General features: G+C 38.0%; 1 protein-coding gene and 1 pseudogene across 1 annotated transcript in view; one reads left to right on the top strand and one right to left on the bottom strand.

Annotated features, from left to right (window-relative positions):
• Positions 1 to 17,827, bottom strand: part of AVL9 (AVL9 cell migration associated) — a 36,061-nt gene that overhangs the window by 16,240 nt on the left and 1,994 nt on the right. Inside the window, exons 2-10 of the mRNA XM_016160162.2 lie at positions 14,678 to 14,798; positions 13,248 to 13,333; positions 11,405 to 11,476; positions 8,484 to 8,573; positions 7,666 to 7,732; positions 6,436 to 6,476; positions 5,667 to 5,705; positions 4,039 to 4,108; positions 3,250 to 3,788 (exon numbers count right to left, since the gene is read on the bottom strand). Of these exons, the coding sequence (XP_016015648.2) occupies positions 3,250 to 3,788; positions 4,039 to 4,108; positions 5,667 to 5,705; positions 6,436 to 6,476; positions 7,666 to 7,732; positions 8,484 to 8,573; positions 11,405 to 11,476; positions 13,248 to 13,333; positions 14,678 to 14,798 (1,125 nt within the window). The remainder of the gene's footprint in view (positions 1 to 3,249; positions 3,789 to 4,038; positions 4,109 to 5,666; positions 5,706 to 6,435; positions 6,477 to 7,665; positions 7,733 to 8,483; positions 8,574 to 11,404; positions 11,477 to 13,247; positions 13,334 to 14,677; positions 14,799 to 17,827) is intronic.
• Positions 9,403 to 9,521, top strand: LOC118611090 (annotated as a pseudogene).

Raw genomic sequence — 17,827 nt, 5'->3', positions numbered from 1 at the left:
CGCCAACATGGATGAACCTTAAGGGTATTATGTTAAGTGAAACAGGCCAGTCACAAAAAGATAAATTCTGTATGATTCCATTATATGAGTTACCTGAAGTAGTAAAATTGATAGAGATAGAAAGAACAGAGGTTGCCAGGGGCAGGGGTGAGCCTCTAGAGGGCGGGGTGTCGTCACGTAATGGGTATGCAGTTTCGGTTTGGCAAGATGAAAAAGCTCTGGAGATCTGCAGCACGGCAACGTGCATATAACTTATCACTACTAAACTGTGCGCTAAGAAGGGTGGATTCCGTTCTATGCCACAGTTAAAACCCGCATGTCAGCTCGGGAGATCTGGGACGACCACCATGAGCTGCTCTGCTAAAGAGCTGCAGAAGCGCAGTGTGTCTCCTCCTCTGCCACTCGGAAGGGCTGCGACACGACCAGGACCGAATGTCACTTTCTCATCTCGCCTCCGGTCAGGGATGAAGAGCACGTTCACGAATCGAGAGACTTCATTATCATAGGGATGCCAGTTCTCTCCAAAATCGATCTAGAATTTAAAGGGAATCCCTATCAGAATCTCGCACTGGGCGATTGCAGCTTAGGAATTTAAGTTGACCCTAAAATTGATGTGGAAATGCAAAGAGCTGAAAACTCCTGCGGAGAGCAGTGACAAGAGGGGAAGCCTTTTCTCAGCGTGACATGACATACGTGGTAATGAACAGTGTGGGACTGCCCCAGGACAGACACCCCCGTGGGGCAATAACTAGAAGTCCAGCGGCATGACCACATGCAAAAATCAATTCCAAGCAGATAAAACCCAAAATGTGAAAGTCAAAACTATAAAGCTTAAAAGATAATTTAGGAGACTGTTTTTATGGGCCTTGAGGTAGGGGAGGATTTCTTAAATACTGCCAAAGCAGTCCCCAGAAGATAAAAGATTCAGCATCAGAAAAGAGATCTCAACTATATGAAGTCCGACAAATCACTGACAACCAGGGAGACAATCCAGAAGCTTTGAACAAGTACTCCAAAGGGAAAGCCAAATGCTTAACGAGAATAGGAAAAGATGCTCGACCTCAACAGTGATTACTGAAAAAATGCAAACTAAGCTACAAGATACCATCGGATTGGCTGAAGATTAAAAAGTCTCACAACGGCAAGTACCTTGAGAAGGCGGGGTAAGGGGGCACTCCCATGCACTGTTGTGGGAGTGGAAACCCCAACAGTAGCCAAACGCCTCTCCCTCAGCACCCCAGCTTCTTCCTTACACTGCCAAAATCAGCTCCCCGGAAAGGCTCCAGCATATTTTAGAGTCGGCTACCGACAGACAGCATTTATATAGTAAGCCTAACCTCTAAGACTGACATGAAGGCATCATCCTCAGGCACTTTCAAGTACGAGAGCCTGGGAAGCTGGAGAGACAGGGAGTCCCTCCCGGACATAACCGTTTTATTATGCAGAAGTCTGTGTCCACTTATTCATGTACCGAGTCAGGAGACCCATCCGCTTATTCTTCTCTTCAAGGCTCGCTGTCCCACTTCCCCAGTATTCTCCAGGCACCCAAGCTTCTCTCTGGCTATTTTTGAAATCACTTTTCAAGATGTCTGCTAACCTAATCCCTTCTGTACAAGCATTTTAAGATCTTCAAGAAAAAAAGAGCCTGAAGACAATTCACTTGTAAGAATATTTCATATTCCAAAGTTACCAACATGAAAGAATTGACATTTGTATTTGAAAATGTGATTAGACAACAAATTGGCTTTTAATCAGTACATAATAAAACATACAAACATTTTATTTACCATCACGATGGTGGTAAGCCCGTCATATATTCAGCACTGGTATAATGTGCACAAATAGAATATTCAGTCAACATGGTTTACTGACAGCACAAAATGTATGTTTACAATGCTTTCATTCAGCAACCTCATTGACAAAAACAAAATCCCTTCCCAGTTAATCTCTCTCTTGATAATGCCACAATGATAACCCCACAATGATAACAATTAGAGGTGGGGGAGTTCGGGGGAGCATCAAAGTAAGGGCCCCCACATATGACTTTGGAAAACCCACAGTTCACGGCTACTGACTATACCCAGTCTCTTGAGAACCCCGAGTTCTTTCCCCAGGGTTCTAAACCGTAGTTTTCAGAAACTGTGCTTGGGTTCAATCGTGTAGTCAATTAAGATAATTTCAGAGTCCCCTAACAGGCCACAAAGTGAACAAAGACAGCATTTTCTGTTAACTGCTCGGCGATGCTAACTTGGAGCAAGTGCTTATTTGTAAAGCTGGATAAACCTAGAAAGAATTCATTGTAGAGCATGGTGGAAGAAGAAAGGCAAGGTCCAGGCTATACTACCCATCTTTCTTTTCCCTATAAAGTTTTACTTCATGCATAAAAGACGTTAGAGAAAAACATAAGACTTTGCTCTAGCTCCTGAAAAGATGTACCTGTCTTCATGGTGGAATGCAAAATCACGAATGTGAGAATTTAGAGCCTAGAATGGTGCCTGGCACCGACAGAGACAAGAAATACTTGTTGACTAAGGAATGAAATGGAATTTCTATTTTTCTGCTCCATTTTGAAAAATAATTCAGGAATGGCAATAAAATAAGTGGTGTTTCCTGAATAGGATGAAAAAAAAAAATCCAAATAATGTAGCTTCCATAATCTTAATGTATTACTGATATTAATGAATGATATCCTGGGATATAAGACCCCGAATTAAAGATTCAAATTAATTTGTTATGTTGTTTTTTAATTTATTTAAAAAATTTACAAATACATTTTGAATGTTTTTTCATAAAAAGATTAAAACAATTTTAGGGAAAATTAACCAAAGCACTCTATTCTGTTATAAGGTATAATATTTCAGTTATCCATCTAAGCATTTTTTTCCTCTTAAATTTGTAGCTTTTGTAATTGTAGTATTTTTTTATATATTCATTAAGTGAAATTAAGACTGTCCGGAGTTTCTCAATTCGTTTTTCAAAGATAAACCTGAATGATTAAAAACAGACCCCATGCAGTGATGGCTGGTATCTACTAAGCTCCCCAACTTTTTCCAGTGAAAACCCTGTGAATTAGTGTAACCCTAGAGCCTTACATTATGGGCACGGACACCGCGGCATGATACATTTGGTATGTATTTTAGTCTTCAAGGAAAATTTTCAGGCCGGAAAATGTGTTTAACACTAACGGTTAAATTCTAAAAGGATTCTGTCAGATTCTTTAGGGGCTCAATAAAGGACATTACACTTTACCTTTGTGAAGATGGCCAGGGGCATGCCATACTGGTCCTCTTCCAAACCGGAAATCAGCCCTGGTATGAGGACCACCTGGCCCGTATTAGCTTGAGGCTGTACAGTAATCGGAGGGCTCTCTGAGGGCACTGACTCCTTTGGAAAAGAGTTTGTCTGTCCTGACCCCACTTGTTCCGTTTCTTTCAAGGCGGGGTCCTCTAAGATACTCGGATCCAAGGTCTCCCAGTCACTTTCTGAAGACTCTGGAGATGGACGAGAAGGAGGTTTCAAATATTGATTGGCATCACTGAGCTCCTGTCCTTTGCTGCTGTCGGCTGCTCCTTGGAACAAAGGTTCTTCAGTCTTGATGGCCACATCGCCGCCGTGGTTTCGTGTCATAAATTTCTTGGCAGTTTCTGAGTTGGTGTTTGAGATGTTAGGAGCAGACACAGAAGCAAAATCATCTGCAGGGGGATTACGTTCATGAAGTCCAGCATCTTCGGACATACTCTTTCGGGGTCTGTACTGAGAACAGTCACTGAGACCATGTTCGAGCATGCCTAAAACATAAAACATTGGAGAACAGCTTGGCTTCTAATGAGGTGGAAGCAAATAAGAGTTGTATATTTCTTCCTAAATAGAACTCTGCAATAAAAATTTTAATAAGCTATGCTTGTACACATTCTAACAGAAAGAAAAAAGACAAAATCTCAGATAAAAAAAAACCTATTGCCAGAATGAAAATGTCATATTAAAACAGAAATGTTAACCCTAATGAGTTTATCCTTGAAAACTTTGCTACCCGCTTACCTGGAAAAAGGGATAACAGGGTCATCAGGGCACCCACCAACTTATTCACTGGAGAAATATAAAAGAGAACCTAAAGGAGAGTCAATCAACATCAAATTAGAAAATCTGAGTCCATGTGATACTTGAAAAAAAAAAAAAAAGAACGGGAAAGAAACTTTTCTTTATAGAAGAATAACAGCTAATAGGTACAGATTTAATGAGAGGATTAGAAAATCACCAAGTATCCGCTCTGATTCAGGTAAAAATTACTAATGGATGCTAAAACTATTGTGAAAGATTGTTGGGCAACAGAATATTCACACAGATACAAATTTATCATCCTGCAAAGGGAAAAACAAGTACCTTAATATGAAGAAAGTTGGCAACCACCACATTAATCAAATGATCAAACAATTATGGGCCTCCTGATATGATGCCTGAGGACACACCAAAACACCTCTATAGCATTCTTTAATATAAAGCCAGCCACGAAAAAACAATCGGACAAACCTGATCTTATAATGCAACTAGTCTGTATTCTTAAAAAATAAAAAAAAATAAAAAAGTGAGGTGGTAGAACTGTTTGGCATTAAAGAAAGCTAACAATGCAATACATGATCCTTAGTCCCCAGACTGGAAAAAAAACAACTGACTTATAGGACATCATGTGACATTCTGGAAATTTTTAAATGGACTATATATTAGAAATCATTCATTGTATCAATGTTAAATTTCTTGAGTGCGAAAATGCTATTTAGGTTATGTAGAAACATATCCTTATTCTTAAGAAATATATCCTAAAGTATTTAGGTATAAAGTATTATGATATCTACAAAAGTTTTCTTTATTAAAACAGCTTGGTGGGCCAGATTTGGCCCTGGGATTTAGTTTGCAGACCCTGATCTACAATCCCATGCAAATCTGGTCTAAAATCATGGCAATCCCACCCTTTGTAATAGAGAGTGGTCTGGAACCCAAGTAGAAGCCAATCACTTTGGGAACAGTTACTGGTTCAGGGTAAGCAGATGGCCTGAGAGGCCCCAAACAAACTGAAAGGAAGGATTCTTACAAAATGGTCTGGAAAGAGTTCTCGTCTCTGCCACTAGGTATAACTGAGGAAGTATATAACCCAATTACTCTTGACAGTTATTTTATACCACGAAGAAGCCAGGCTTAGGAAAAAACTAGTACTGTGAACTGTAGAGCAAAGAGATGGGAAAAATCTAGGTACTTAATTACATTGTTGAACCATTCAGTCAACCAGCCCTGAAGTCTGAAGGAAGCCACTATTGCTTTGTTATTTAAGTCAGTTTAAACTGGGTTTTCTGTTACCAGCGTCAAAATCATTCTGGAGAACACATGAAATTTTGCTCCCGGCATATGCCTATCATCAGTTTGGCTCAAATAAACTCTTAAAATTAAAAAAACAACCAAACGCCATTCTGATAACTGAATGCTGTCAAACTGTCCCCAAAAAGATTGCATGAATTTATACTTCTATAATAGTGAACAAAAACATGGACGTCAGCTCAGCTCACAACAATTTGATAGTCAAAAAAGTTAATTTATACTTTACCATTAGTTTTAGTTTTATATAGTATTTAAAGAATGTCAATAAATGTTAAATAGTCCATTCCTTCAAATCTCACCTTTTTTTCGAGAAGAATTAGTTTAAACAGAATTAAGACCTAATGAAAAAAAAATAAATAAATGTTATATGAAAACAAGAAACACAAGCCTATTATTCATTTATTTGCCTTTTTCCCTCTTCGAACATAACCATATATCGTTAAATCAATAATACTAAATAAGTGCTTAAAACATACACTAAAAATTATGAACTTATACTGAGAAATATTATGTGTCCTCTAAAAATGTGAGAACCACTCAAATCTCGAAAATGTGCTTTCTGGAGGAGTTGTACCATTTTTGCCTGACATAGTGAAAGTTCTTTTAAAGGGGCAGGAACTATTCATTTATTTTTGAATCTGTCCAGAGCATTTATTTGTACAGCAGATATTCAGTAAGTGCTCATTAAATGAATGATCAATGTGTATATACCAACATATGCTTTAGTAATAAGGTCAGAAGGCATAAATATAGGTATTTTGCTGGAAAGTTTTTCAGTCTCAGGGCAACATATAAAACATTCTGCAAGATTACAACCTGTTTCTTTCCACTCTAATTTCATGGTCTCTGAAATTACAAAGACAATAGAAAAAAGTATCCTGTCTTGCACAAAAAGAAATTTCTATCACACAAGCACTACCGACACTTCTGACTGTATCATGGAGAGATGTCTTAGAAGAACTAAAACGTGGTTATGCCACAATCTGCACTTGACCACGTAGCACATGGAATTTGCCCAGTTAAATGAACACGATTTTAGTAGATCATAAATTAAATAAGGTATCATACCTTGTGTCGAAAATGAAGCACAAGATCTCGAGGAGACAGACCTACAATGTTAACAAAAAAGCTAATCTATAACTACAACCTACTGTTTTTGGCGAACAAAGGTTTTCTCCCCTCAAAGGAAAGGCAATAAAAAAAGTGGGAATATGGAATATGCAAATATTAAAATAGTTATGTAGTATTTGTTTTACACACACACGTACTTGGAATTTATCAAGTTACCATTAATAGTCAAACACTGCGCCGTCCAGCAGAACTTTCTGCACTGATGGAAGTGTCTAAACCTGCACTGCCCCAGCCAGCAGCCACACGTGGTCAACGAGCACTGGAAATGTGGCAAGTGTGACTAACGAATGGACTTTTCAATTTTATTTAATTTCTATTAATTCTAATCTAAATGTAAAGAGCACATGTGACTAGTGGCTACTGTTGTGGACAGTGCAGCTCTAACACCTCCTCCTCAGTCTACAAACATTGTACAAATTATACAAGCTTGGGAATTATGAAACTTATACTCCGGTGGCAGTCAATCATTTAAACATGGTTTGCAGTCACTGCACTCCACAGGATGGTATTTCTGAATAGCAGTCTTCTCTATTTGCCATGGGACAAGAGAAGATAATTTAGAGAAAATACGTCCTCAGAATAGGAGGTCTGTAACTGGCTTACACTGCACACGGGATTGCAAAAATCAACTACCAGTTTGGCTACTTCATGCTAAACTAGGAATTGAGTGAGTATAAATCACTATGTGATGAAAATTTTTTTTTTAATCATGAAAACATTATATACTGAGTGCTTACTGAGTACCTTGGACACCAATATATATTCTGGGTTGTCAAACAGTATAAATTCAACAAAACCCCAACTTGAAACAATCTTAGAATAAAAAAGAGCTAAGCGGATCTCTCTTTTGTTCCCCACACTCTGTTATGACAAGAAATTAGCCTGGTCAGCACTAATGTAAGGAAAAGAAAAAAACTTCCATTATTATTCTGAAAAGAAGAAATGTGCCTCACACAATCATAGTTGTGAATACTGGCACGAGTAGGTTATAATCTTTGTCAACTGAAATACTGGCTAAGAAGATATTTAAAGCAGCAGCAACATCAAATGTTGAAGGATTTAGATCCTATATTGAAATGTAATTCCGATCATGAAGTTTTACATGTAATTCAGTGTGCCAAACAAAAAGGAATGAAGGCACTTGTGACTTGAAAAAAGGCTACTTACCAAGATATACTTGGGATCCTTCTAAGGACGTTCCTCCCAAGGAACTATTCATATGTTCGTAAAGCTCCTATAAAATAGAGATTCAGTTTAGACATTTTACTATCACTTTACACACCGAATTAGAAATATGATCAGGAAAAAAAGTAGTTCTTTAACTGAGACAGTTTGTTTTGCCAGGCCCTAAATTTAGAAACAATCGAGGTCTCTCCGAAATCCTGCCAGCTGCCAGCACTCCCTCCATCTCGTCTCTTCCTCTACATTGTAGATCTTGATGTACTCACATGGTGGTGTGGATTCCTAGGATAAATTCCCTCTGCTTCTTGGCTAAATAGCTAACTGTCCTATCCTCAGTAGAATCCAGGAGAGATTCACATTCTATACATTCATGGAACCCTGAGAAAGCATGTTATCCATCTTCAGTAAAACAGTCATGTAGTTTTTGTTTTTGTTTTTTTTTTTTGCTATGGGGGTTAGGACCAGAAACCTGATACATAAACATACTGTGCAGTATATTAAGAAGATAAGCAAATTTAGAGAAGCAATGCCATTGCAGAAGGGCCATACCTATTAATAGAAACATCTGTAGTAATTATAGTCATTTATAGTCATTATTTCCTAATAAATGACAGTTTGGTTAAATGCAATAATTACGAACTGTACATTTTAGGCAGATCTCTGCCCTTCGATGTTATTTTCAAAGAATGTCTTTCTTAAGTTAATAAATGATTATCTTTTATCACAGTATTACTGAGATTTACTTGATTCACAAATCTGTCTTCTTTGTGGCCAAACACATCTATAGATGGGTATAAAGTTACCTTTAGAATGGAAATTTGGGAAAAATCCTTCTCTTCAAAATACGCATGTGTAATGAGTTGAAGTTTTGCTTGAAGTAAGCCATAGAGAGGCTTAAAGAAAAAAAAAGAAATTACTGTTAGTTTGATAATAGTAACATCTCACAACCTCTTAACGTAAAGAGAATAGGAAGAAAAAAATAACTCTCAACTTTAGTATCTTATTATTTACAGCTGAAAGCTATTAAGTCACTTGTTCTAGCTCTCTGGCTGCAGCTGAAAAATACCTGACACGCCCAGGTGCTCAGAGTGCAGTGGTTGGGAGCGTGGGCACACACCTCCTGGGTCCACTCCACCACCCAGCCGCTTAACTCTGGGCATTTCGCCTCTCCACACCTGCTTGCTGATGTGAACATGGGTATTTGAAGAATAGAGCATCTGGCCAGGTGGTTTTCAGAATTAAACAACATAGGGAAAAGCACTTAGTGGAGTATCTGGCACACAGAAAGCACTTAAACGTTAGCTATTATTATCATAATTTAAAACATATTTTAATTCTGCACGCTGTTCTGCTGATTTGTAGAGGCATTTAATCATCCTTATAGCAGCTGGTTCTTACATCTACTTCAACATTCATAATTAAATTTAAGTTCATTTCCCTTTTCTGTCCCCTACGGAGAGGCTCGGAACAACTAGTCTGTGTCCTCTACCACAATATTCTTTTGTTTACTTGAACAAAGTTATCCCTTAGTTCTTATTTTTCCTATTTGAGGCTTTCTTCTACCGTTTTCATCCTTTTATTCTTAATCTTCTTTTCTAGATGTTTTCTGATTTTTATGTCCTTTTTAGAATGCAGAGACCAATGCCTTTATATTCTAATTAGTTAAAACAAGTCTAACCAACATACTGTATACCTGAAACTAACATAAAAAATTAAAAATAGGTTTATGGCCATGCCACCCTGAACACGCCCAATCCCGTCTGATCACAGACGCCAAGCAGGGTCGGGCCTGGTTAGTACTTGGATGGGAGACCACCTAGGAAGACTGGGTGCTGTAGGTGTTAAAAAATATATATATATTAAAAATTAAAAAACCAATACTGGAATATTTTCCCCTCAATATTCCTGTTACTATATTATTATTACCATCTAAAGATAAAATCAACATTTTATACTTAAAATTATTTTAAATCAATTTTTAAAAATCACCATATTTTAATATATAAACTACAATGTACTATGAACACCAAACCTTTCTGTGTGAGCTAGCTCTCCCCATCCCCCATGATAAATCCAGACAAAACTGGATTTTTACCCCAGTTTTATCACTTAGTAGTTGCATCTCTACGAGACTTAGACATTTTTTTCCCTGAAATATATTTATAAAGTGAGAATAGTAAATACTTGTATCCCAGTGCTGTTATGAGGAGTAAAATGACAATTCTATCTAAAAAGTACCTGGTTTAGAATACTTAATACCTAAGATATAGGTACTCGATATATGGCATTTATTGTTATAATTGTTCTTTTAAGAATGCTTACTTGGTAAGCCTTTTGACTTCTTGCATTTGCTTTAATATCTAGTACTCCTATGTTTTCTCTTCTTTGGTCATCTGTCCCAGTATAAAAAAAGTAATTCATGATGTATATGTTTCAGGTTACCCTTTTAGAAATTGTACAGGGATCAGATTAACAATCTTGTCAATTTTCTGATTTGGGGGTCCTTTATAAACCCTTTCTTTTCTAGGAGACTACTCTTGCCCTATGTTTTAAATTATTACCTTGGAAGAAATATTCTTATCTTCAAAATCTTATTATTAAAGCCCATGATATTAAATTATTATTACTTAGAGTTTTTTTTTTTTTTAAGCTTCGCAGTAAAATCCCAAATAAATTCTATTTTGCAAAGCACAACTTAATATTAAGCAAACTACGCTTAAATTGTCTCTGGATATAAAAAATTTGACAATTGCAGAAGAAATAATTAAAACCTACACACATTTGGTAACTAGGCTAATGAAATATTCTCAATTTTGGTTTAGGTTAACTGCAGAAACACTTGTATTCAGTAATCAAATAGATCTATGGTACTTAATATGATGGAGATCAGGCTTTTTCCCCACAAAGGGATTTTGGGGTACTATATAGTACATGTAGAATTATTTGGTGTTACTGGTAAAAGAGTTATAATCCAATTAGTAATAAAAATAGAACATCACAAATAATTTAATGAAGAGAGCTATGAAAAATAAGAAATGTTATATATTTCTTTTCAAAAATTAAAGTTAAAATTATACATTTTATGATTATGCAACTGATCAAATTGTACGTAGAAGAAACAATTTCAAAGTACTGTTATAGTACAATCGATTACATCATTTCCTTTCGTTATTTTATGTTTTTAAAGACCAAGTTAAGGCTACGAATTTTTTTCCCAGATTTTGCTTTAAAAAACCTTTTAAATTAATTATTATTTTTTATGGTAACATTAGTTAATGAAATCTAGTAAGTTCAGCTGTACATTTTAATAGTAAGGCATATATATATTTATACTGTATGTTTAAGGCCAAAATTTTTTCAGCATTAAGAGTCATGTACTCCTTTATCAGCAATATAATCTAATTACAATATTTCGATTTTTAGTAATATATTTATTCAAATTCTTGAAAACAAAAGAAAATGGATAAATGAAATATATCAACTACCTCATTTTGGTCAAGAGTCAACCTTTCCCCCAAAAAACCTGTCCATCACATCTCCTTCCTCTTAGCTAGTTTTGGGGCAAATGAGAGCAACAAGGAACTGCCGGAGCGCAAATAATGAGCCGCTGATGCACTGTAATGCGGTGCTGTCTCCATAAATCTCATTCCGATGCCTTATCCTCAGATAAAAATCTGTCATGAATGTTTAGCAAACACATGAACGAGTACATTTAGTCTCTTACCAGCTTGCTTAGGACACAAACACTTTTCTGAACGGTCTCTCTGGTGACGTCTGCTTGCCGGACTTTCAATGCCTGTTATGAAGTCGTTGTTAGAAATATTTCATAGGAATATGGAAAAAATCATTATTTTTTCAACAAAAATATAGCAATTAGATAGAAAAAAATTCTTGCACTTGGTTAATTAAATTCAAGAGTTTTTATTGACTATCTCAGAAAATATTTATTGAATGAGTTAAGTGCCAGTTGGCCAGGGCACCATGTGCTGGGATTTGGGAGGGAATGTAACAGTGAGGAACTATCTCTACTATCGAGGGACTTACAGTCTGGTGGAGAATACTTTAGCGTAAGCTGCCACACTAACAATACAAAGCAACCATCCTCGGTTCTGGTGTTAAGGTGAGCAGCCCTTTCAGAGACCACTGTTTCCGGGGAGAAGGGGATAGTTTAAGAGATGATAAAAACATCTTGTTTCTCCAGAGATGGAAGAACTGTCAGCAACTGTTCAGGTGGGTGTTCTGTGCTACCTGGAGTCTATCCTGGCAGGTTTGTATTGTAGTCTAGCCCTGCACCAGAACTCATGCCTCTATGATTCATAAGATGCCCATGTGAGATTTCAACAGTTCTCTGCTAGTAAAAAACAAGTCTTCATTTACTTAACCTCAGGTAAGACTGTGAGGGAAGTAAGAACGACTCGTCCCCCTCTAGTGTATTGCCTGACATCTCCTCAGATCTGTCCTGAGGACCAACGGGCCTCAGTGTCTTCAACTGACTGATATCTAGTCATTAAGTCAAGTCGACTTGTCTTCTACCTCTCTACATTGACTGGATTCATTCACTAGGTTCCATCTTATTCAAAGGGAACTAAAGTCCTTCTCCTAGGCTCTGGATCCCTCTGATATCTGGCTTATCTGTCTGGTTATCAGATGAGGCTAGAAAGACTTGGAGAAATGGGCAACCCCAGTATACTCTGGAGCAGGTCAGATCAGGTGTGAGGGAGACGGGCAGTATGAAATGCCATTTGAAGGCTATGTAGACCACGAGAACTGTTAATGACAATAGCTTTGGAGAATTAATTTTAGTAGCATTTATATACACTGTAGGGCATAAAAGATAGTAAAAGGAATAGATTTCCAAGAAAGGGCAACAGCTCAATTCATCTCATATAAAAGCTTGTAAGGGTAACAGTTTATGAAGAAAGCAAAGCTCTAAGCTACCATGCCAAGTACCCATCCCCACCACAAAAAGAAAAAAAACAAAAACAAAAAAACTGCTGCTCAGAAGCAAATCACGAAAGGGGAGTTACCCATCCTGGCTTATCTGAATTTATTAATTAGAGGTATTATAATAATTCAGGCATTAATAGGCTGGCAGGTTAAGAATGATCAAAATCTTAGTTATAATTAAGATAACTTGCGAGTTGTCTGAAGCTACTCTAAGTACTTTCTACGACTTTTAAAATGCAGCTTAAAATAAAAAAACATTACCAATCCATTTTTCTAACTTGTGTACCAAACACTAGAAATACAAAATTCAAAGACATCTTGCAATTTAATACAGTATTTTGAAGACAAATGTATAATTTAGGTATCCCTATCTAAAAACAATGTATGAAATATTATATGATACAAATGTAATTATAATCACCAAAATAACTTACAAAAACATTCCTGTGACTAAATTGGTACTGTTAAACAGCTACAAACTGTTTGCAAAAATGTAAAATATCATAGGCACCACATTAAAAAAAAAGACTATTTCCCCAAATTTTACACTTTAAGTGGTCACTCCCTAAAAAAGATTTTTGAGTATTTGTTGTTGTTGATGATGATCGTAACTATTGTACCTTGGCTTCAATCTGTCGATAGCAGGAGATACCATAGACCGTGGCTCCGTTTCCATTTCTGGGTGGCAAGTGAAAAAACACAGTATCTAGGAGATATACAGAAAAACGTAAATACCAGAGTAAATTACCTTTATTAGTAAATAGTGACATTTAAAGTTATTATAATGAAGTATTAAAACAAAAATGATATGTAACAAGGAACCCATACCACACTTACTTCTAGCACCACAAACACTGATTTGTTTAGAGTTCCGCTCACAACTTTACAGTGTACACTCATCGGAAAAGCCCTCAAGGCTGATTTAAACAGGTCAAATTCAGACTACAATCACTTATCTTAGGAAATACTTTATCTATACAGGATTACTCTAGATTAAAAGAAAGTAGAGAATCATAAACACTAAAGGCAATACAGAATCTTGAATAGGCACGAGAAATTCTTGGGACCACTGGGGAAATCTGAACGTAGATTGGATAGTAGATGGTATCACGGAATTATTGATACACCTCTTCGCTGTGATAATGATACTGGAAGTTATCTTGGGAATGACATCATTCTTAGAAGATGCATGCTGAATAAGAGGTATAGTGTCATGTTTACAACTGACTTTCAAACAGTACAGGTAAAGCCATACACATACACACATGTAAAGAACATCTGTGGAATATTTGCTCTATACTATTCTTTCGACTATTCTGTAGGTTTAAGAGCTTTCATAATAAAAAAGTTAGAATAAAAACATCTGTGAGGTTAAAATATTATATTTAACTTTTGTTAACCTGCATAGTAACATTTGCTTCATTTCGGCAAAAATTATTAAATGCTAGGAGAACAGGTAATCAAACCAAGTTCCACCCAGTGTTTTGGTAGAGGCTCTAATCCCATGCTCAGACATAGCCCTTCGTTAAGCCAGTCAAAGCGCCCGCTTCTAGGGTACTGACTTTGCGGCGCTGCCTTCACTGAGGATGCTGACAGGCACACAAGCAGAGCGCTGTCAGAACGACGGCTCCGGGGGTGGAGAAGCAATACCCGCTCTTTCCAGGTGAGCACTGGCGTCCCAACCTAGTAAGCGTGCAGGCACAGCCTCAATCTGCAGCTGGCACAGGTAAGCCCTTCCGTTTGCCTCTGAGAGGAGCCGAAGTATAAACGCAGGAAATGCTACCAGTGGCAAACATCCTACTCCGGCTAATCACTTACTTTGGCCAGGTTCCTGGTGACAGTGGCTAAGGTTCACCAACCGTTACCAATATAAACCTGGCCCTGCACTAGAGATCCTCTAGTGCATGCCTCGTCATCTCCAAACAAGCATTTAAATATTTTATAAAGTCACAATAGCCCAAAGTCCTTTCATTTACCAAAGCACTTAGAATCTAAGATGTCTTGGCAGATTGAAAACTGACACGAATTGCTCCTCTCTCTGTTTACACACCTTCCTGGTAGTTGTGTGCGCCATCCGGTAAGGCAAGGAAGGGCAAATACTTCCACTCTTCAGGTAAAGTGTGACTGTCGTGTCCATCTCCTGGAATCAGGGGCGGGTAAGAGAATTCAACCTAAAACGGTAAGGAACGTTAGCCAAAGGTTGTTGATCAAAGGGAGCATTTTATCATGAAAGGCAGACATGCTTTTCAACTCTGGACAGAGGCGAGGATAAGCCACACTTGCTGACACCAGGCCATTATCAACAAACTCACGGTATAGAAAAAAAAGAAAAAAGGAGGAAAAGAAAGATTAATAAGCCTCTTCTTTCTGATTTAAGGGTTGTTAAATTTTAATGTGTTTAAGAGGGTCGGGGGTGGTGATGGTGGTGACTGGACTGGAAATTTACATTTGGGACTTGTCATCAGCGAGATGGTAAGTGACGCTATGGAGCCCCAAGGAGAATCAACACCCTACTGAACTGAGCAGAAGAGGTCCGACAGAGGAGCCTGAGAAGCTGAGCCAGGGTCTAGGGTGGCCTCCCATCGCCTGGCTTCCGGGCTGCCACTACCTGTAGCTTTGAGTTTACGGTTTTGCTGGGGGATTGGTAAGGGGGCAAGATGGCAGGAATCAACACTTCACGATACCTTTTTTCAAGATTGAGAACTGATCAAAGAAAGTTCAACGAAATCTCTCTAACATTGTGTCTTCAGGAAAGAACAAAGTTTTTAGCATGTGCCCCCGGTTCCTGGCATTCCCCAGGTTTTAGTATTTCATTTATGCTTCTAACATTTTCTGTTATTTCAGTAAGACTTTTGGAGAGAGGGGCACAACTAAACACATGGGACTTGGGTTATCACACGACTTTGAAATTCTAGGTGGCTGAAGGAAGATCTGTTTTGGGTGACTCTGGTTGGAATGTAAAATGTGGTCAACTCATAAAATTGTTATCAACGTAAATACAGATACTATATATACACGGAGAATTCTCTGGGTAAAATTAATGCAGTTCTAGGATGACTTGGGCCCAGATTATTTATAATATTGTTTTGTGGAGGAAAAAGGGGTTCTATGGGAAGTACCCTCACAGGGTGATCTGTCAGAAATTCCTAACTGGGCAGGTCATGGTGGGCAGTCACCTCCCGGGCCTGTACCTTTTTTAGTGAAGGGTTGATCTTTGCCTTAAGCAAGCGCTGTCCCTTGTTTCTGTGCATCTAAGTTAATACATCTTTGAAATACGCCTAACCACCCCGGGGAGAGCACATAATCTTAACTATCATGTGATCCAATCTCCGTCTTGCTTTCTCCCACCCTCATGCAATCTTCCTTATTTTTCCTCCTTAATTACAAACACATAAAAGCAGCTTATTCTCAAATGCATCTGAGGTCTTGTTTCCTGGCAATTGTCAGTTGTGGCTCAAATACTCATAAAAATTCTCTACAGGTTAAGACGTTTCTTACGTGGACAGTTTGGGAAAATGTACTCAGAATTTCAAACAGCTAACTTTTGGGACATGACTATTTCACAAATTGTACACTGCCTGTATTGTGCTGACAGCTTTCTAGAATTGTGTTGACAGCTTTCTAGATTTTCTTCGGCTACCAACAAATCTCCCTGTATTTGGAAACTGCTGAACATGCTAATCAAGTTAAAAATGGTTCACACAAACTCTTTTCTATGTCTACACATATACAATAATTTTAAAGGCTACAGAGTATTGTCTCATATTAATCCATCTCTATTGTTGAACATTTCTTTCTAATTTTTCTTTTTTTTTTTTTTTTTTTTACATTATAAACTATTCATTACTATTCAAGTGTGGTACAATAAAAAAGTATGATCTTTGTCCCTGGTCCTGGCCCAGAGCTCCTAAAATCTTTGGAATTTCTCAGAGATGGGAGCATCTTTTGTTGTTTATAACAAGATCCTTTCAACCCTACCAGGGTTTATGCTAATGAGGTGACTCTTGGTGCTGTGGGGTGCTCAATTAGCTTCAGGATAGGGGCCTGGTCCCCAGAAAGACCAAGCTTTGAACTCTCTGAAGGTCCACTGAGTTCACTAGTGGCTAATGATTTAATCAATAACACCTATGCAATGCAGCCTCCATAAAAACCCCTAAATGATGGGGTTCAGGGAGCTTCCAGTTTGGTGAAGGCACTGAGGTGCTGGGAGGGTGGTACACTCAGAGAGGGCGTGGAAAGGCCATGCCACTCCCCCACACCTTGTCCTATGCATCTCTACCATATGGCTGTTGCAGAGTTGAACCCCTTATAATAAACCAGTAACAGTTAAGTGACTGAATCCTTTGATTTCGTTCACAGTTCTAATATACATTCAGCAGGTGTGGTCTCCCAGTGCATAGAAAAAAGCAGTAATAAATGAAAAGCAGAGAGGAAGCTAAAAACTTCATGATGCTTTGGGTCAACACTAAGAAGTACTGCTGACTGCTCTGTCACCTCCATCTCTCTGACTATCAAAAGCCCAGCTGAGTCAGAGGCACAAGAAAAACACTCTATGTTAAAATAAACAGAGAAGCCAGAGTACAACATGCGATATTTGTTCTGCAGGCACAATCATCCAGACTAACTTAAACTGGGTTCAGTATATTCTGCTTCACAATCCATTTCTGCTTCTTGGTTATATATTCCCATTTTCCTTGTTGTGTCTGGAATTGAGCCTAGTTCTGTACTGAGGTCTCTTCTCCCCTATTGCAACAGCTTTTCTGAATAAAACGTGTTTTTACCACTTCAACTATTGTTCAGCTCTGGTTTTGCTGACAGTGACAATTAGCTGTGTAAGGATGCTTAAGTCACTTAACATTTCTGGGTTTCGGTTTTCTTGTCTGTACATTTTTTAGAGCTGGAGTAGATGATCTTGAAGGATTTTTGCCAGGTCTAAAACTGTCTTGAAGAATTCTGGTTGAGGAAAATGAGGTGCAGAAAACTAAACAAACTGGACTTGCAGGAGGTCTGGGAGCTGTGAGGCCAGGACATCAGCCAGGTCTTCTGATGCCCAGCATAGTGTTTATTTTATAATAAACCTTGACATCAAACCCAGTCACCTTTACCTCAGTGCTGAAACCAAAACCCAGACACATCTGGAGAAACGCCAGGGTGGTACTTCTGCCTAAAGTGCCTCTTTCATCATACGATCTGTTGTTCA

Source organism: Rousettus aegyptiacus, unplaced genomic scaffold (genome assembly GCF_014176215.1).
Source record: "Rousettus aegyptiacus isolate mRouAeg1 unplaced genomic scaffold, mRouAeg1.p scaffold_m13_p_13, whole genome shotgun sequence".
Classification (NCBI taxonomy): Eukaryota; Metazoa; Chordata; class Mammalia; order Chiroptera; family Pteropodidae; genus Rousettus; species Rousettus aegyptiacus.
This window is presented reverse-complemented; position numbering and strand designations above follow the sequence as displayed.